Source organism: Cloeon dipterum, chromosome 4 (assembly GCF_949628265.1).
Source record: "Cloeon dipterum chromosome 4, ieCloDipt1.1, whole genome shotgun sequence".
NCBI lineage: Eukaryota > Metazoa > Arthropoda > Insecta > Ephemeroptera > Baetidae > Cloeon > Cloeon dipterum.
In genome coordinates this window covers 13373729-13394760 of record NC_088789.1, presented here as the reverse complement: position 1 = coordinate 13394760, position 21032 = coordinate 13373729, and the positions used below count along the sequence as shown (strand labels likewise).

The 21032-nt window shown below is 40.6% G+C and overlaps 2 protein-coding genes across 7 annotated transcripts in view; both read right to left on the bottom strand.

Annotated features, from left to right (window-relative positions):
- LOC135944814 (opioid-binding protein/cell adhesion molecule homolog) overlaps positions 1 to 12557 on the bottom strand; it is a 75818-nt gene extending 63261 nt beyond the window's left edge. For all 5 annotated transcript variants that reach the window (XM_065492046.1, XM_065492047.1, XM_065492049.1 and 2 more), the window contains exon 1: positions 12367 to 12557. In XM_065492046.1, the coding sequence (XP_065348118.1) occupies positions 12367 to 12427 (61 nt within the window). In that variant the 5' untranslated portion in view covers positions 12428 to 12557. The remainder of the gene's footprint in view (positions 1 to 12366) is intronic.
- Positions 12558 to 15688: 3131 nt separating this feature from the next.
- On the bottom strand, positions 15689 to 20736 carry Snx6 (sorting nexin 6). Of its 2 annotated transcripts, XM_065489294.1 has the most exons (12): positions 20553 to 20736; positions 20326 to 20430; positions 19820 to 19930; positions 19644 to 19765; positions 19461 to 19584; positions 18538 to 18742; positions 18363 to 18478; positions 18129 to 18311; positions 18044 to 18061; positions 17747 to 17810; positions 17601 to 17686; positions 15689 to 16605 (listed from the first exon to the last, which is right to left on the bottom strand). In XM_065489294.1, the coding sequence occupies exons 1-12, from the start codon at positions 20604 to 20606 to the stop codon at positions 16549 to 16551; spliced, it is 1245 nt and encodes a 414-aa protein (XP_065345366.1). In that variant the 5' UTR covers positions 20607 to 20736; the 3' UTR covers positions 15689 to 16548. The 2 variants fall into 2 exon arrangements, with proteins under 2 accessions (XP_065345366.1, XP_065345367.1); XM_065489295.1 differs by lacking the exon at positions 18044 to 18061.
- Positions 20737 to 21032: the final 296 nt, after the last annotated feature.

The window sequence follows — 21032 nt, the reverse complement described above, 5'->3', positions numbered from 1 at the left end:
AATAGCGAGACACGCAAGAGGCCAAAATTAAAAGATGATTCTATTTAATCAGCGTAATCTGCGAGTCATTTTCACAAGGGTACCTCTGGGTGCAGCACACGTTACCAAGAGATGACGGAATTATGCTAGGTGTGTGGATTTTACGAACATGACTGAATTAGTGCCGTCGTCATGAATGCGGTGTGGCTCGCGGTCGGCGGATGGCGCAATTGAAATGCAGTGGAAATGAACAGCGGCGTTTTCATTCATCCCACTCCATCTCGTCAGTGCATGAGATCAGCACACACGACTATTACTGGTCGCGCGACGTGTAATTATCTTGTTTGTGCAGCATTGATGATGATGAATAATGCAGAAACCGCGAGCGAGTAAATAGGTTTGACTTAAACGAAAGCATTATTTGTTCATGAGAAAGGACGTTTACAACAATACATGCAAAAGAGCTCCAACATGCACGACGTGCTCACGAAATAATTACGTAATCGTGGCTAACGACCAAGGCGGGAGGAATTTTAATCTATATTAATTGCTAGACCTTGGAAAAAATGCCTGTTGTCGGCAGAAAATTTTTTCTCTGGAATTTATGTTCCAAAAAGAAAAACTAGCTCCATAAAGTGCGAATCACTTTATTGTGCACTTGATGGCTCCGATTTTTTTACTTTGATATAACCGACGTTGCAGAATTGATATTGAGCGGAGAGAAAAACTTACCCCTACATGAGCACGGATACTGCCCTTGCACCCCAAAAGGGTCCCTTCGTAAATTTTAGTTTCACCGCCGCTCTCCCTTTTCGCTTGTTGTTTGTGCACACCAAATTTATTGTTTGCAGCTTGGCGAAGGTTAATAAGAAACGCGTTGGAATTCATTACAAATTTGTCACCACTTGCCAGAAGATTATCCCCAAACACAATAAACAGAGAGGAGCGGGAACCCCTGCGAAAAGAAAAGCCTGCTGGGGTAGGATAATGTATAAAATTACGCGAGAGCCGGCGTTAGTCATAGTGGAAGAGCGCAAACGCACACATTTAGATCATCTTCTTCGGCGGTCCTGAGGCAGTTTCCCGCCGAGAACACATTTCGCACAGCAGCGTATAAAACACACACACACACTACTAACACATGTGTTCTCGAAGAAGAGTCATCCCATATCGTATGTTTTATGAAAATACTAGGCGTGGGGTAAAAAGTATAAGCAGTGGAGCCGCCGAGGGAAGAGCCGATGTTTGTTTGCACGCTGGAAATTCTCATCACCATTCTCTAGCGGCGGTGTATTTGAAAAACAAGCAGACGCGACTTTAATGGAGCTCAAATTAGCGTATTTTCTTTAATTCCAGAGTGGGAATGGGAAATTAAAGGCTGTCTGAATAAATAAGTGGGGAATAAAAGTTGCCCTGTAGCTGCACCAAATAATAACTTGAAAGAATGACTGACTCAGATTAAAAGAAGGAGAGTGAGTATAACAGGTATATTTATCAAGAATGGGCTCTATATCTCACGCGCGGCTCGAGCGATAAGAATGAAATTTAGATGCGATGCTGCTGCTCGCACGCAGCCTTTGAATTTTATAGATGAGCGCCTGTATATAGAGGGATAACACTTTGGAGTGCCAGGATTGGAAAGTGGTTCGTCTTGTCAAGAAAATAAAGTCGAGATTGGGGATTTCTGACATTGGTTTTTTTCGGCTATTAATGTATTATGAGAAAAGTTTCTATATTAAGGGATGGAAAAATAAATAAGGATCTGAATAAGACTGACTGATTCACTGATGATCTAACGCACGATTTTCATTTTGAAGTTTGGATTTGTTCCAATTTTTGCAGTTCCATTTTGGATCTTGGTCTCCCTGATTCAATTTAAACTTTCTTCCCCTTTTTCCAGAGCAATTTCCACAGCTGCCAAGCTCAGCGAGAAGTTGAAATCAACGAATTTCACGGATCAAACCGCTCTCCGTTGCTTGCTGGCTGGCTGGCTTGTTTCACAGAATTACCCAGGGCCGAATGTGTCCACCCGCAAAGGAAATGAGTTCACGCACTGCTGCCTTAATATGGCGGCGGCCCGCTAATATTATGCACTCCAGGCCTCGGAACTCGGAACACGCGGCCGGCAAGGAAATATAAATCTCTAACGCGCGTTTCATGAGAGGGCGCGTTCAGCTCGATAAATACGAAGGCGTGTTGTATGGATTATCTGCATAAAAAAGGTCTGTATTGACTCTATATGCGCTTTTGACAGCATCTTGATTTGTATTGCTTGTTGGGACCGCTTTTAATAATTTTATTCCGCTCCATCCACGCGCGTTTGGGAGGCACAAAAACATTTTTCTCCAACCATGTGAGCGAGTGCAAGATCGGAATCCAGTCTTGTCTTCACTCCCAACATGGATCCTGAGCAGGCGAACGATTCACTGACAAATTGTGACCTCCATTGTCTTTGGGAGTAAATCTCCGCCGCACGCCACGCGCACACAACCAGAAAGAGAGGTCCTTTTTTGACATGCAAATTCCGCTAGGCGAAGCGACGAATCTGGGCTGGACGCCACGCCATCGATTTTTGCCTCAATGGGCATTCACTCCTCGTGCGGATCAGCCAGCACACAAGCACGGTCATAAAAATCGCGTAGTAGTGCTGTAGCTTGTTTCGCACGAAATGCTTCCGCCAATGGTTTTATGGCTTTTTAATTTGTGTGTGGGAGGATGTTTTGGTTTCTGGCATACCTTATCAACTAATGCGTGAGTTGAATGGGAGCTATACACAACACAAACTTTTTTCTGTTACAAAACTGTTACCAGATGGCATTGAGAGAAAAAATATTATTGGAATTAGAACAGAGCAAAGTGACTCATAGGCTTTTCAAATTTCCTATGATAGCAGAGATGAAATTGTACTTTTGTGCCAGCGTGACCGCGACTGAATTATCGCCTGTAATAATAAAGGAAATAAGAACATGGTTGTCACAGCTAAATTAAATATTTTCCTAGCTCGTTTGAAGATCTATTCAACTCCTTCATTCACTTTCTCAAACCCGATAAGATAGACAATAAGTTAATACGTTTAAGTTACAGCATTGCATCAACGGAGATTCATCACGCGAGGACCTAATTAAACAGAACGGAGCTATATCTTTAATGCACATCGTTTTCTATTTCAATGTCATTCGACGGTCTAGCATTCCCCGAAACCAACTTCGCCTCGCTTTTCTCTGAACAAACGCGGCCTGAATGAATTAAAAAAACAACGCCGTTCAATCTGCATATAATGAAAAGGGCAGGACGCTCGAAAAAATCCGCGCACTTCCATCAAGCAGGCAACGCCGCCCCTCGAAATGAACGACACATAAAAAGTGTACGCGAGAAGCGCGTTAACGACAACGCTATACACGCATGATACACCAGTAATAACACTCATGAGCAGTAAAAAGCCGGCCTGGAAAGATGCAGGCATGTCTCATTTTGTATTATATGGGGCCAACGTATATATGCGCATGCAGAGAGAGAGAGAGAGAGAGAGAGGGAGGAAAAAATTAAAAGCGGCAGGCCTCGTCGCCTCTAATTGCTGACGTAATCTTCATCATCGTGATATTTTTTGTCTGCTCGAGCACGGCTAAGACAACATTTATTTTAACTGCGAGATGGAAATTTTGTACGCCCGCCTGGCGTGTAGTGTACAGTACAGAAGAGTCAAGTAAAAATGGGTTAACGCGTGTAGGGTGCACTACTCTTCTTAAGAGAAAGGTTAATCGCCTCTTCAAAAGCCCCAAGCAGCCGCCTGATGAAATATAAATTGTTTCGGAAAGTGAGAACGGCAGGTGAGGGGTTTTCGATTCACACCTCGTAAATTTGAATAGAAATTGGAGCGCTGTTGGACACTTCCCATGAATTGGCCCTCTCGAAAGGGTCTCAGACAGGAGGAGGAATTTTAATTACTTATTTAACAACACTTCTTCCCAACTTGAAAAAGGGTTTTCTGTTTGTAAAGGAACTGTTGGTGCAAGTTTTGAAGTGAGCACTTCACCGTCACACTTTCTGATAGGAGAGGAATCTGATTTTCAAAATGTTAATTACCTAGTCATCTTCACTAATAATATATTTACAAAAGAAATTGGAATATTTCAAGAGACAGACATTTATGGCTTCTACTAGCTCAGATTATTTAAAAGTCATTTTTTCTTATCAAATTGTGGGAATTCCAAGCGAGATATTCAAATGAGACGCCCTGTCCGTGTCTTTATAGAATTTCTCGGTACTCTCCCCGAGTTCAAATATAATCCAGACCCAGTCTGATTAGGCATGCATGCACAATAATAAAAAATAATACTCTTGGCTCTCCCATTCTTGTCTGGCCAAACAGTGTCGAGTAATAATGCGCGCGGCTCCGACGCGCACACACACACGCCGCGCGGAGAAAAGGCAGCCAGCCGTCGAAAGTCTGTTGGAGTTTAAAACGAACCAGCGAATGGGGGTTGGCCCGCTGTACGCTGCCGCGCTGCTGTTTATCGTCAGAATGCGGTGGGAAACATCCCTTTGCTTGTAGAATAATTTTCTCACCACATAATACAAATAAAAGCAGGCAGGATCATTAAACCAACATGCGCCTTTCCTTGGGCTCGGGAGAATCTTCCCGTCGTGACTGCGCTTACCGCACACGGAATTTCGAGCGCACACAAAAGGGGATGCGTTTAATTAGCCGTTATAAATTAATTAAAGTGAAAACCCGCCGAGGAGATTCTCCGCGCTGATTACAAACGTCATTGAGAAGGTTTCGCCCATACATCATGCAACGTGACATCTTTCCTCCTTGATGACTCCTTATCTTTGACGTGAAAATGACTACGAGATAAAATTCATAACATGACCGGGCTATCTGGTTAAATTAAATATTTCGGACTTACTGTATTTTAAATCAAAAGTTGAAGATAAATTGGAGAATTTTCGTAGATTAAATTTTCATGGCAGAAAAAATTGGATAGAGATGCGCTAGAATTGCTCCTTTGCAGCGATGCTTATGAGCAGCCCCAAAAATAGTTTCCTTGAACAAGAGTGAAATTTCCACCCCTTCATTAAAATTCCCCGGGCTTTCATGGACAGAGTAAAATTGTGTTGGGGAGCAAGCACGCCCGTTTTCGCCGTAATAAAAAGGCATCAGCAGAACGCAGTAAAATCATTTTATGGAGCAGTTCATGCTGCATGAGATGCATTCTAACGATATATATCAGCGGCAGAACGCTCTGACTTAACCGAGTTTAGAACCAGCTATTAAGGGTAAATTATCTCAACAATCAGACTTTATTGATATATACTGTACTGAATTGTATCGTTTTCGTTTTAGTCAGGAAATAATGCCAACAGCCTTTGTTAGGTGTTGGAGAAGAGAGGGTTGGAAACTGAGTCGGATTCTATAACTTTTGGTTTTTGATTTCAGGCTGTCACAGTGGCGATACAATCCGAAAATGATTTATTCCACCATTATTGAATTCAGCCCATATTTCTCTCCCCCTCTGCTTCGGCCTCGCACACGAAGGTTTCATAATCAAAGGGGTTCACGCCTGCTTATTATGAGCTACACGATTTTGTTGTCTGCATTAGATTGGCTGTTAGAGCAAAAAATGGAATTGGCGCCACCCAACCTCATTAGACTTGCAAACTTGGAACTTAATTTTAATTTTTTTCTCCAACATAGTTGCTTTGTTTCTCAATGCAGCTGAGGATAAAAAATTCTCGAATATGATTATCAAGGACAAAAATTACAAGGCGGACTTTGTGTTCAGACGCCCCCATTATTAAGTATGAAGCACGCTCGCATTTAATTTTAGCCTTCTTCTCTGACCTAGGTGCACCATAGACTGCTGCGGAGGGAATTCAACAAACTGGTCCTCTGAGTGTGGCTGCACTCGCTTACTCTGCCGCTTCGCTCTTTCTTTTCCCTCTAATTTCTTTTCTGTGCGCCGGCTCTCTGGGCTGCTGGCACAGGGCCATAGGGCCATAGGAATGCATGCACGTATATCTTTAGTTTTGTGTGTACCGCGGGGGCGCCCATGTAGCCAGCCAACTCATCGTCCAAATAGATCAGCGCCGACCACTCCCTGAGCCAGCCACCAACGTTGTTGCTGCGAATTCTAGACTTATTCATATTTTATTTTGCACACCTCCAATTGGACCTGACATTTTAGAAGAGCCGAAGGTTTCGATTTATCGCGCGAAACTTCTCCCACTGAAATGTTGCGCACATCAGTCTGCCGCGAGACGTGTGACTTTTGGCAATGGCGAAATGCTAGAAATTTGGCTCTCGCGCACTGGTGGAAAAGTTCAGAACGGCTGGAAAGTAGAAAAATGTTTTTTTTTTTAACCAGCCATTGGGTTCTTTCCAACATTTTTTCTGTGGTGATTTTTCTCCCACGCAACGCATGGATACGTTAAATTGCTATTTTGATGCCATTAGCGGATACGCTTAATTAAATTCCAAGACTGTTTTTCAACATATGCGTTAAGCGCTAATCAAGCCTTGCGGCTTCATACGTATGCTAATTAAACTTTCAACCTTCGCCGCACGCCCATTATATCTTAACAACTCATACAGCCGTAAAAACGTCGGTTGATTTTCTATAAAACTGGTCGATCAGAAAGCTGACTGACCTGACTTGTGAAGAAAAAACACGGATCTATCTCCCCCGTGCGGAACGTCAAAAGCATTAAAATACCCTCCACTCTCTGCTGATAGAATAAAAAACACTTCATATTGACACCTATGACTAATCCTTTCCAACGCGGATATTTTTATACTTGTCAAGCGGATTTTTATGCCTATCTCGCGACAAGAACAGCTTTTTTCTCTCATCCTCCTCTTAGCTGAAAATAATGGTTTTTACTCGAAAAACATCTGCGCCGCTGCTGGTCAGAGAAGAAAAAGCGGCAAATTTTTAGAAAAAGCGGAGGGATCCCATTTCCGCGCTCGCCTGTCTAATTTAATGCTTATTGTGCGTTGTTTATTTATTGCACCGCGCTCTCCTGCGTGGCAGTCAAAAGATAGCAATGCGCATTCTTTATTATTTGATAAGTGCAGATAAGACTTTGCCCCTGCGCTCGTTTTTGTCTGGTGCGATGGGCCGCGGAGGAGAGTAACGCCTCCTCGGCACGACTTCCACTATCAGACAAGCTAAAATAATAATTTAATTTCTGAATCTCATCAAGCAGCAGGCGTTCGTAATTTTTCCAATGGCCCACAGTACTAACTAGAGCATGATTTATTTTCAAAAATCGTGACTGACACCCAGGTTTGACTGCAAATGCGAGGCTACGCTCGCTTGACAGCTGTTAAGTGCTCGTTGAACACTTTGTTATATTCATTTGTTTATTTCGCCACGGCTGCCGTGTTTGCACAGACAAACGGAACAGATGGCGATTTGATTTTCTCCATTTTTCTCTATTTTCAAACCACCATCTGCATTCAAGCACACGCATTGAACCTATATACCGATCAAAATTAGATAACTATTTCTATGCTCCTTTAAAAACTTTAGGTTTTAAGTAATCATGATTTATAAATATATCTACAGCGTAATTAAAGCAGTTAAATAATAACTTTATTACTTTGCACTTGTAGTGCAAATTTCTGAGAAGGAAACCGAGGATGTGTGGTAATGACTTAATGACTGCAGTTCTGTCTGCATTTATGCAAGTACTACTATATACACAGACAACCATTGTACATTCAACTCGAAATGAATCGCCGCTCGCTTCATGAATGAATAGTGCGGCGGTCAAGCGATGAGCGGGTTAAGGTCTCGTCAGTCAGCAAGCTTGCACTTTAAATCTTTCCAGTCAAATCGCCCAACACAAAGTCGCTTTTTCATCTGGCATGCGTGCATCGGGCACAAGGTACGCGCGTGGGTAGTTCTCAGAATGCGTCGAAATGAAAAATGAGTGCATGTATGCGTCTGTCTGCGCGGCCCCAAAATATTGCGCTGCTGTTTTCCGAGGGAAATGCGATACTTTTCGACGAGTGTGCCATCCGCCGTCGTCGCCGAGCTGATGCACTTTGCAGGCGCCGTTCTATGCCACTTATTTGTAGTGCTGCTGCTGGGAAATTCACAGACAGCTACACCGGCCTCGATGTGTGATTTATTCGGTGGGGCACACTTGGCTCGCGAAAGAATTCCGGCTGCGATTTATTACTTCATTACCCTGGGTAGTAACTTTTTAAATGCTGCTCTCTAAATTTATTGCTTTGCACATTGAGAGGTCATATTGGAAAAGCAGCATTTATATCACTCTGCGGAAAAAAGTGTTCCATTTCAACAATGGCAGCCCTTTTCTCCTGAAGACAAGCAGGAGCGCAAACTTAATTTATTTTTATCTCTGTGTTGTCACCTTATCAAATAAAAGAATCTTTCATTCAGGCCGGCTGCTGCGCTTTGTGGTGGATGATATGAAAAATGAAATTTCCAGTGCCGAAGTGGATGTCAAAGTTGCGCGCTGGCCGTAAATTTTCCAGCGGGATATCGATGATTTTCCCACCACGACTCCGCTGGCAAGGTGTATAAATGCAACACACGCACCCTACAGCGGAGGGATGCGCCCCTTTAGGAGTTCTTTGCTGACTGAGAGCTGAGAACGACGCCGTAGCCAGCGTGGAGAAGGTCTCTGTGTATATAGCACATTTAACCATGCCAGGAATTTACCACTCTCTGACCAGCAAAAATTTCTGACGCTTTAAGGAGTTGGTTTCTCCAGAATGCAAAAATCATGGCAATCAGTTTTTTATCTCGTTTGATCAAAATTGGGCTGATTTATTTTACAGCTGCCGAGCGCCTTTAACTTTTACAGCCTACAATTTAGCGTGGTGAGTGTGATAAATCAGGTCGAAAATCGCGAATTTGCGGGGGAGTCCTCCAGATAACCAATATTTATTCAGATGAACCCACTGTTTCCACGAGCGGCACACCCTCGCACTCTAAAAAGGAATAAGGCGCATTGTACATAGCTTTATCTACAAAGTCAAATCAGCGAAAGGATAAGCAACAAGGACAATATATTATTATTACAAAGCAATAAAATGAGAGCAGCGCTGAGCCTGAAAAATGTATTTACGCGTCTGAGCGCTCTCGTTGCAAGATGATGAAAAATTCGGCATGACAAATATGACTTTTATTGCCAGCGGGAAATATTTTTGAGCCGCGCCCCAGCAGGAGGGGGGAATTTTGCAAAGACAACACAGCTGGAGAGCAAGTTTTTGCTTTGGGGTTGGCGCAGAGAAAGGCCAATTTCATCCCTTTAATGCCAATAATAACAAAGGTAAACCGAGCAGGAGAGCATCAAATACTGATTTACGACATCATTCTGCACGGGGAGCAGCGTTTCAGCGTGGAGAGACGAGGCTTCCCTATACATCTTTTGACCCGGCGGCAACGCATTTCCACGCGTCTTACCCTGCGAACCGCATTTGACACTTCGGCATTCGCGAGCACAATGAGCGATTCAAGTGCAGAAAAGCGACGCGCTTGTGTGTCAACGAAAGGAGCGCGAGCGTCGTTGCCATAACGCCTCTATCGTCTTGATGAATGACTGCCCAGATAAGGATATCGGCGTGAACATCGGTGCGAACTTTAATTAAACAGCCAAACCAAAGATAATCGATCGTACCAAGAGAGCTGGTCTTATTTGCTTGTGTGGATCTCGTTGGAATTTTGAATTGAGCTCAAATCCTGAAAGGGTCAGCCTGACAGTGTGTGAAGTGGAGTGGATGAAAGGTGCACACAAAAACTTGGATTTTCCTTCTCAGTAACTTGTCGGTATAAAAACTGCTTATTCTTGAACTCTTTTCAGTAAACACCAACGCGAAGTTTGGCACAATAGAACTTTGCTGCTTCCCTTTTTGCTCGCTCCTTTTTCCTTCCCTTGGACACAACAATAAAGGAGCAGCCGGGACAAACACACATTAGGCCTCATCCAGGATGCATTAAAGCTGAGCAGGTGAGCAAAATTTGGTTAGTTTTTGAGGGCCGTGCCGCTTGATCGCTTTAGGCGCTCATCCATTTCAGCGGCACACATCACATAGCTCAAGAGCGATGTGACGGGGGTTGCTCACTCACAATCAGTCGCCGGGGTGACTCACGTCAACCCCCTTCTCCATTATCATGCACAAGATACACACAACATGCGCAACTGCTTTTTACGCGCTCCTGGAGCAGACATTGTTGTGTTCTCGACAAAATAAGAAACCGGGCCGCTCCTCAACGCTCTCTCCGTGTTGTTTGCTCACTCACGCAGTGGAAACCCTTTCTTTCGGGAGCTGCGGGCATTACTTTCGTGCGTGCAGCTCAGACGGGTCCCCGCCGAGTGCGTCGATATATACCGAAGGCGAAATCTTTTGATCAAACATTTCAGGTGTCAAATTAAGACGAATTCATTCGGCAGATATGATCGTCACCTCCGCACCGGCAGTAATCCCATTTGGATCCGGTTGCACATCACAGCTGCAATCACCCATGCTAAAATTTTCAACAGATTTGCACCTGGAGCTTGGAAAATTCACCTAAGCTAGAAGCGAATTTACATCAAAGACCATGAAGAAATCCGCCGTACCCTTGTTTTGCTTCGCCATCAGCTACGTTAATCCTAAACGAAATCGACTCCCGCGGGCACGCCGCACGCTTGCTGATAATTAGCATTTTCAAGCCGCCGCCGCCGCCGCCGTCTGATCAGAATAAATCACGGGCATGTAATACGGACATGGCGTGGCAGGAATTGCGCGCGCCAGAGATCCAATACTTAATTAAAGTGATCAACTGCAGCTGCAGCTGAATGGGACGACACGACTAACTACGTGTTCTCGGCAACCCCCATATCTGTTACTGGTACAAGCAGGGCGAGTAATGATGCCTCGTGGGGGGCAAGTGAATTAAATTATGCCCTGCGTCGCACCCTCGCCACGGCAATTCTCGCGCCAAATTTCGTTTTGTCCTCGTCATCGCCGACAACTTGAAACTCGCTTTGTTATGACGCATCCAACTGAATTTATGTGCATTTTACTGCAAATTCCTATATATACAGTTGACAAATTACACTCAATTGTGCCGTTTTCTCGAAAAGCTTCTGTTGTAATTCAAAGTTTATGGAAATTATATTTGACTTTATATGAACATTATTTTAGTTTAAAATGTATTTTTGTGTATAATTTTAAAAGACATTCTCGCGTTAAAAACTAACCATATCTTTCATGATATTTGAGGTTCTAGTTCAATTCAAAAGATTTGAGTAATTAGTTTAAAATCTTCTTACGCCTCGATTACTCTAAATTATAAAAAGCAATAGAAGAATCAATCAGAGAGGGCCTTGAGTGAGGTCAAAACCCTTTGTATTGAATTAGACGCGCACTGCACGCACGTTAGTTATGCAGTTTTCTGCACGGTCCGTTCCGCTAAAGCCGGCCGGTATTTTCCGCTCGCTAAAAGCGCTGCTCATCCTTAAGTTTCCTATAGTCTAGACAGACCGTCTGACGCTCTCTGTGTGGATTCGATTTTTCGATTTCGCACGCTTTTACATGCTGCGTGTTGCTAAGCAACTGGCTAAAGGGTTGAACGCCTCTCTTAATTCACCAGCGACAGCAAATTTTCGCAATTGGGAGGTGGTGGCCGCTCGCTTTTGGCACATTTTATTCCTTTTCTCCGTGCGGCTCACCTGATTCACTCGAAAGAGAGCGCCACGCGCAAATTATGCTGGCCGGTCACGCGATCCTCGTTTTTGTTGCCACTTCCGAGTAGAAAAAAGAGCCGGCTCAGCTATTTAACGTGTGATTCCGTTTTCCAGCCGGCAGCCAACGAACTGGCCCTGGCCACGCCAAATTCGATTTTCCCAATGTTGTAGCTCACGCGGGAAAATGTTCAGGCTTTTGAACTGTGTTTAAATTAGATCTTTTAAACTAAAGGAAGTGATGCTGAGATGTGCCAAATTCTTTACTTTTTGCACCACGGAGTGAGCAAAGGTGTTCAAGTGTGAAATGAATATTACGGGAATTCCCTTCAGGCGCGCGCTAACAATAAGTGCGAACAGCATCGACTCGATTTTTTGCACGGTTGCAAGAAGATAAGCAAAATCGTTAGATACAAGGCCTTGAGCTCTGCTTAAGATCATAAAAAATTAAAGACGATCATTGCAAGTATGATTAAATTTTTCTTTTAAAATTTACCACTCGTATTATCTCTCAAAAAATATCTCAAAGCTCTCTTGAAATTAATTTAAAAAAACACCTACTAAATTTGTAGCGAGCTATAAAACAACCCTCTTTTCTCCCTTTCGAGCGGGTTCTTTGAGTGTCGGTTTCAGCTATATATTTTACAACCCTTGAAGAGCACAACCCCTGACGTAACGTACCTGCAGGTAGCAGCGCGGCATTCAGGCCGATGATCAGGAGAAGCCACAGGGCGCGATTCATGTTGAGCGAGTGGTAAAATCCTCAGGGACTGGCAGGGCCTTTTCCAAGTGATGGACACTAAAAGCAGTGGAGAAGAGACCCTCGACCGGCAACTCGCGATGCACTATGCGCACTGAGGAGGCGCGCCGCCGGAGCCGCCTTGCTGTGCGGCAGCTGCCGCAACGCCGGCCAGCAGGGGGGATCATGACGTCACGCGTGCTCTCAACTCTGCGCTCTTCCCTCTCGCGCCATCTCTGCGCTGCGTGCTTTTTGCTGCGCTGCCGCAACAATTCAGGTGATTATTAAATCATTGTACCTTTGCCTTATTAATTGAATAATAATTAGTATGGCGGATATAGCTCCAACCGGTCTAACAAAAACTTAAAACTGACGAATTTTTTTCTTCGGCATTAAAAAGATGACTTATTTATTTTGGAATAGTTAATATTTGTTGTTAATTTTGGAGTGGCACGCCTTTGGCGTTCAATAAATTTCATCCTTACTAAAAACTATTTTTTTCAACCTCTGCTCAGTACATGGGCTAGGGACTCACCGTGTACCAATAACACCGCTGAGTGGATAACATGGGGCCGGAGTGGCCGCAGAGGAGCTTGGGCCCAATGTGGCCATCATTTCGCCACCCAGCACCGAGGTCTTTCATTGAAACGCCAGAAAATTGTCCCTAAAGCCGCTGGAAAGGTGCAAAACCAGCAAGTGGCGAGTCAGCGCCGGTGCGCCTCTCAGCTTTTTAGCTATTTGAGCATTTTGAGTCAATTATTGACAGAAAAATTATTTTTATAAAATTATTGAATCAAGGCAAGAAAGTGTCTTTCACTAAACTTTAATTTCCAGCAAAGGTGTATTCACGTATTTTTACAAATTCTAAAAAAAAGTAAAAAATCATCAAACAATCCAAAGTGGTCGACGTCGAAAAGTCTGTGGCTTCCTGGTGTCCTAGCCAATTTTCAGTGCTCTAAATCAATCCATCTGAAGTTATATTGGCTTATTACACTCCACCAGAAAGACGCCAGCATTATAGTGGGACGTCGAACAGGCTAATTTCGCAAATTAATGGAATTAAAGAGTGCGTAGTGTAATGGGTAATAGATTATTTCAATTGTGAGGTATGTAGGCTATTTTCGTGGAAAAATAAACCGGAAAGTTTTACATTTAGTTTTCTCTTAAGGATACAAAGGTTTGTAATATTTATAAATCTAGAGTAATTTTTTAATTTAATTGAAAAATAGTATCGGTTCTGCTTGGTTTGGCTACCAATAGAGTTTCGGTGGCATCGTCAATAATTATATCTTTGGATTGTTCCCAATCAATCACTGCACTCAGAAACACTACCACTATTATCAAAGGAATAGAAAGAAAATAAATCAAATTTTTTGCCCATCATTCAGAAATATTTCGCGATAATCAAAATAAACAGGACTCTCACTGAACTTAATAAGTTTTGAGGGGGATGAGTCTTTATATTTTTACACCAATTTTTAATCTCATATTCGCTTCTTATTTTAAACCTCAGTTTTCACTGAGAATTATTCTTAGTTGAATAATTAATCATGCAGAGTATATAAAGTTAAAATTCTTTTGTGATGCATCAACAATTCTGCATATAGAACAGACCGCAGTGAGTATAAAGACAATTCGTTAAAAACGTGTTGCGTAACCAGCATTTCTAAACCGCAGTGTATGCGTATGTTCTGCAAGTGAGTAATTATTCCAAACACACAGAATGGAATTGAGCAGTACACCTAATAAAAATTCACGCCCGACCACACACAATTGCGTTAATCAAACGCGCCGCCTCTTTTGTGGTTGTTGCAAGAGTGAATAATGCGAATAAAGCTCCATCATTTGCATTCTCGTTGATGGTTTCACTGTCGAATCTAAATTTGCAGGTTTTATTTTCACTTTCTCATTGTTCACATTCACGATTTTCGTTGTTATTCCCCGCAACTAAAATGAAGATAACATTTTTGCGCAAAAGGCTTGAGTGAATGTCCTGGATATTAAAGTGCTTTTTATTTTAAGACTTATTTTAAACCATTATTTAAAGGACGCTATAACATTATCCTTTAATTTGGAGCCTAATTAATATGTCAGGATTGTCAGGATGCGTGACACTATTTTGCAATTTAATAAGTTGTCTAAACAGTCTGAACATAAAAATTTAATATTACAAGCTATTAAATTATTTTTTATAGATGCCTAGACGTTGCATATTAATTTGCAAACCGGCCTCCTTTAGTTCGCGAGCCTACGCATTTTGAAGAAACTACGTATTTGGTTTGCGCACGTGGTACACGCCGTTTGAATTTCAATTCGCCGCGCGGGCTTGGTCATATAATAGGAATAAGGGGATGATGTCATCTCAAGTGTATGAGCCACTCCAAGAACGGCCAACTGAATGCTAATGAGGTTAAATAGAAATGGCTTTATAGTGATAGCTGAATAAAACTCTCGTCAAGAACTAAATTTTATAACAGATGCGCTTTATCCAAGAACAGCATTTGAACTTGAATTTATTCTTTCAGGAGGATTAAAATGACGATCTGTGATGTTGGTTTGGATTGATTTGTTGAGTGTTTAAAACCCAGTAAAATAGTTCAAAATAATAAAGTGATTTATTTTTTTTACCAATTTGTGCTAACTTGGGAAGAACTGCGAGGTAAAATTTTTGTATTTTTTCACTCATTGTAAAATGATAGCTTTCTTGTTTAGTCATGAATTTATCTGATCCAAAACACACATTGCATTGTCAGTTTGTATTTTGCAGTTGATCAGATCATTCAAGCAGCAGAGTCTATACAAACAAAATATCGTGCTGCTTTACAGAGCACCCCTGTGCGCGCCGAAATCAAAATCCCATTGTTACAAAACGTATGGACTCCCTCTGCAGGAAAGAACCCCCGTTAATTTATTATGATCGAGCCAAAATGATGGGACTCAGTACATATTGTACTAGCAAAAAATAGATAGTGCAAAAGCTCCCCTAATCTAGCCCTCAGAGCATTTTTAAGTGTTCAAGTCATTTATTACCCATTGAAGTTGTCTTCAGCGTAGTTCTTAAACTAAACACAGCTTTTTAATCAGTTTTCATTGAGGCACTCAATATCTAATATTGATTATTTCGGTCCCTCTCTTGCTTCAATGGAGTAGTTTATTGCTCATTTCATATTATTGACTCTATTTATACAAAATCACTAAAATGCTTTTAAACAACACCAAGCTATTAATGGTTTATTTGAATGTTATTCCAATGATAAAAATAAGTTTTTCCTTCAAATTATGATTTGTTTCATATTTTTATTAAATTCAATATCACCTGATATTCATCAGCCATACAGGATTTAACAATTAGCATTTTCATGATTACCAAACAAACAATAGAGATAAGTAAGATTCATAATTTTTCTGCAATTAACAAAATAAAAGATAGTTATTTAACATTACACTCCCCGTTTAACTGTAGACACACTGCGATGCTCCTTTGGATTCATTCACTCTCTTTTATTTTTCGAGTCATTCTAAATAAACTGCTCAAAAATATACTTTCCTTAAACACAAATGATAGATTACAATAAAAAAGATGACGTTTGGTTAAAAGTTTGAAGGCGTGAGATAACAATTGAACTGATTTGGCTTTATGGACATGCAAGCCAATGAATGACAATATTAAGAGGCGTATCATTCGCAGAAAATAACAAAGGAATGTAGAATATTAGCATAGGCAATTTTCTGCTCAGTATGTTAACAGCAAAGAGCGATAATGTTGCCTTGCTGAAGTAAGAATTCAGTTGAAAGTGCAATTACTATTATTCACACGTAAGTTTGAACATGCCAAAGGTGGAAAACCAAGCAATTTTTCATTTATAGGACCTAAAATTAAGGAGCAGTCTGATGATTGAGTTGCTTGGGTTTTCCAGGCTGGACATGCTGGCTTAAAAATTATTCTGAGACTCAACCACAGCCAGCACGACTGGCTTAGAAACGATTCAAGATGGTTTTGATGACACCTGGGAAGAGAATAGCAAGTCCTAGTTTAACAGGCCTCAAATGTAGCTGGTGCAAGTTTCAGCGAGAACTGAAAGGCTGATGGGCTCGGTTCGCCTCGCTGCGGCATTCAGTGGCAATCATTCCATCTCCTCCTTCAAGCTCTCCAAGCAGTTCTTGAGCAGCTGAACTTGAGCCTAAATGCCAAAGACCGTGATATGTTACTTTTGTCATAACATCAGAACATAATCATTTATTGTCGATAGATGCCAAAGAAAGCAGAATGCCACAAGGCTATCATAATTTTTCGGTTTAAATCAAATGCAGTTTCTTTGGTATATTTCAAGCTTTTGTAATGTTCCGTATTTCTACAGAAGAAACATTTCTGCTCAACTAGGTTTGACTGCTGGATGCATGCCCTAATTCATGAGCTTCCAGTACCGTCTGAGAGTAGAGGAGAGTTCTCCTCAACCCTCCTTTGTCAATCCTCTGTACAAATACAAGAAAATAAACAGCTCTGTTCAATGAGGAAGCTGCAATTAATTTCAACCAAAATATAATAATTAATTCCATTAAAAGGTGATAATCCAATCTAGTGAACCTTTGATATATGCTAATTTATTTTGTTAAAGGATCCTCTGAGTAAGGTATTAATTACACTTGACGTTGAAGACTAAAAAAATTACTTCATCTAGTAAAATAATTACAGGACTGTGTTATAAATTAGAGACCTGCAGTTTCCAGGAATTTTAAGCTTCACTAGTCAGAGTGGTGGTTCCTAATTATCATCATAACAACAAATTTAGGTTATTATACAAATCAAGCACATAATAAGTATTTTTAAACTAAAATCTTAATTAAGGGTAAGAAATGACTTATTTAGTAACATAAAATGCTTGACACTATAATATGCTTAAATTATACATGACATCATGATCTCCTGGGAATTTTCAAATTATATCACTCACCCAACAGTCAGATTTATATTAATATATTCTTATTTTCATCTGATTTGAAAAAGTTCATTGTAGCTCTGAAGCAGAAGATTGTGTTTGAGTACGAACTGACTAAGTGTAACCTATTAAGACAGTCACTGATTTTAATTTACTAGCGTTAAATATAATATGATTTTTATTTTTTTTGGCAGCATTTCACCATGACAAATTTTTCTAAAAGGTTCAAACCAACTTACCTTTGAGTGCTTGATTTCAAGTTCTGCCACTTCGACCAAGTTCTTTCTGAACGCTACCACTCTACGTTTTTTGAACTCAACCAATTCTGAGAATGAGGAAAAGTTGTTAATTAAATAATTGCATCAAATCATTCAATAGGCTTCACCTTCCTTAGCCTTGATTGAAATCTGTTCAAATTTATCACAGGCTTGTTGTTGAGCCAGTTCAGCCTGAAAACAGATACACAATTTAGAACTGCGTCTCATTTCTTAAGTGAGATGGAATGGGATGGCATACAAACATATATTTCAGGCTCTCAAATCAACTACCCACAAAGTATAAAACATCATTTCAACCTTTATAACATAAAAATTAAACACAAAACAGAAGCAAACAAAACGAGAAGCTACTTCTAATTAATTGTTTGTTTCTATATTACTGATTAGTGCTACAGATTACTCACATCAATAACTTCCTGAGCCTTGATAGCAATAACAGTGCGAATGAAAATATGAAGCGTTTTAAGATCAAAATACTTCAACACTTACTGCGTGGATATCTTTGTTCTTAGTCCTGGCCTTGTCCAGGTTTTTATTTGCCTGCTCATAGTCCGCTAGGCATCGCAGACGTCGGTACAGGAGCTGTTTGGCGGCAAAAGAGTCCCTCATGTAATATCGCAGTGTGTCAGACAACTTCAGGTCTTCGTCAGACGCTACTCTGCCTTCTAGTTTCTGAGGATGAGGTTGAAATTAAATACCGCGATTTATAACTGTAGCTCTTACTCTCGCTTTTTCAAAAGTGTCCGACACTTTAGTAAAGAATTTTTCTAACTCTGGATGGTCACTTGTTGCCAGCTGATTGAGGCCCGTTGAAATTTTAATGTAAGAATCAGCCACATCTACAAAGGTAGCATACAATGTTAACTTGATCAAAGAAGAAAGAAATTACAGCACAAACCTTGGTGTCGGCTAGTCATTTTGTCAGCTTTGGCAGTGGCATCTCTCAAATGTGAATGGTATTCAAGCAAGAAATCTTTTTCCTTTTCAAAAAAGTCATCGTTGTCTTTTTGCGTTGCTGAGAGCAAGAGCTCATCTGACGTTTTTGAAAATGATTTCACAAGACCCTCAAACAACTCCTTCTTGTTTTTGCTTCTAACACAAAGCTGAAATCATATCAAACATTTAAAAACAACATTGCTTCAACTATGGTATCTAAAACACACCAAAAAAGGAAAATTTGAAATCACAAGAAAAAAATTATTTCTAAACACACACCAGTGATGGCAATTTATTATATATGTGCTCTATGTCTACATGAGAGTTGTATTAATTCTATTTAATTATAATGAAATGTAGGACCATTGCGACCAAATTTCCTCTGATATGAAAAATTGTTAACTTTTGCAGCATGAACCTGACCTATAGTCTGCATCAACAAAACAATATTTTTCATGTTTTAATTTGAATCAAATTTTGAGGAAAAATTTATCCTAAGTACACAAAATAAATGGTAGTGCAAAAGAAATAGATCCAATTTAGCTGAACTGGCAAACAATGCTTTAACTTGAAAAATAGATTTGCAACTCAGAGTGGCGTGATATTACTTTGTAATAGATTATTTTTTTGGCTTTATTTCGCTAGTACTGTTCACCCTTTCTGCCTTTCTTGCTTTTAAATTTTAATATTTAACGCATTTTTTGTAATGACCCTAGCAAGAAAAAACAAGAATAATAATAAAAGGATAATGACATTTTCATCCATGTCTGTTGTACATGTATGTTGTGTTTCTCTAAATTGATATATAATGACTGACTCCATTTTACAGCAAAGTAATTAACATCACTACAGAAATATAACTGCCAGAATAATAAGGATACTCACATCTTGGTCATATTCAAGGAAGACTCTGAAGAAATGGTCGTTTCTGAAGATGGGATGATTTGCAAGGCGGATAAGAAACACTTCATGCATGGCAACAGTCTTTTTGAAGGTTGCCAAATACTCACTGAAATGGAAAGCCAGCTTTCAGGCTAAGTGATAACAGTTATCTAAAAAAGCACTCACGCTTCCAGTTCCTGCTTCATTTTAGCAAACTCCTCTTTGGTCATTGTCCCTTCTCCTTCACCTAATTTGTGAAGTTTCTCTCGGGATGCATCAAAATCAGGTCTGGGAGGAACAGGAGGGATCTGCAAGACAAGGGCATTAAAATTTACAGCTGGAAAAATTTGTGTTATATTTACAATGTAGCCAGCATACTCCTCATTTTCTTCAAATCGGTCGTGTAACCATACAAACTCTTCATGCTGACGAACTACAAGAAAGTCGGTTTTGGCAAACTCAGGAAGTGTTGTCTGAAATTTGATTAAAAGGACAAATTAGTTAAAATAATTAATGGCCAGTGGAAGAGGTCAAACAACTTAGCACATGAGGAGTTTATTTTCAAACTTTATAAGGTGAATTATAAATGAACTTTACAGCCTCTGCGTTTAAAGCAAGGGGCAGGAAACTGACAACGAAAAATGAAAGATAATGTTGGTATATAAAATGGAGAATGATAAGAGGGATGTGAGAGGAAAAACACAGCGGCAATAAACGGTCTTCAAATTGAGTGGCACAGTTACCATTGTGCGTACAAATTCAATGTAATTCTTAGCACGTGACGATGATAAATCTGATTACATAAATATCCTAGCCAGCTCAGCTTTTTAATACATGCAGTCGTTGTAAATTTAAATGGCAAACAAACCCTGGTATGCACGGTGAATTTCACTTTATCCTTCTCACTCAGAGCATCCGAAATGTCGACCACTAGCGAGTTGTCCGTCAAATCCACGGTTTCCGACTTGTTTGACTGGAACGAGAGCAAAATTGTTATAATTACCACGATGCCTAGAGCCTCTTTTATCGTCAGATAATTGCCCACTTGGGCAGATTTCTAAACCACGGCTATGTACGGCAGTGAACGTCCGGTACCTTTTTGTTGATGCTGCTCTGCTCTGAAGCGTCTGGACTGTCATCCTGAAGCATTTCGGACCAACCAATTCTCTTCCTCCGTCGACAGCCAGACCCTAAGTGCACCGGAATCGACGAACTTATCGAAAAATAAGCAGCGGCTGATGTCAGACAGGACAAGTTTGATGAGGCAAATACGCCCACCACTGCTGCCAACGCAACGCCGATTTATTTGTTCATTCACTACCAACCACATTATACCGATTATACCCTATGAACCACTGATGCACAAGGGTAAAAAATCCACAGAATTTTACACACTAATTCACGCGCTTATATGTAGCTCGAAAAAAAACGATTCAGTCAGCAGTGAAGTGAGAACCTCTATTATTTATCTTCATTTATTGTAAAAAATAATCAAATATTTAAGGAAAAAATAATTCAGCACATATTTATTGTGTCAATAAACAATATTAAATAGATCGTATTATATAAACACAA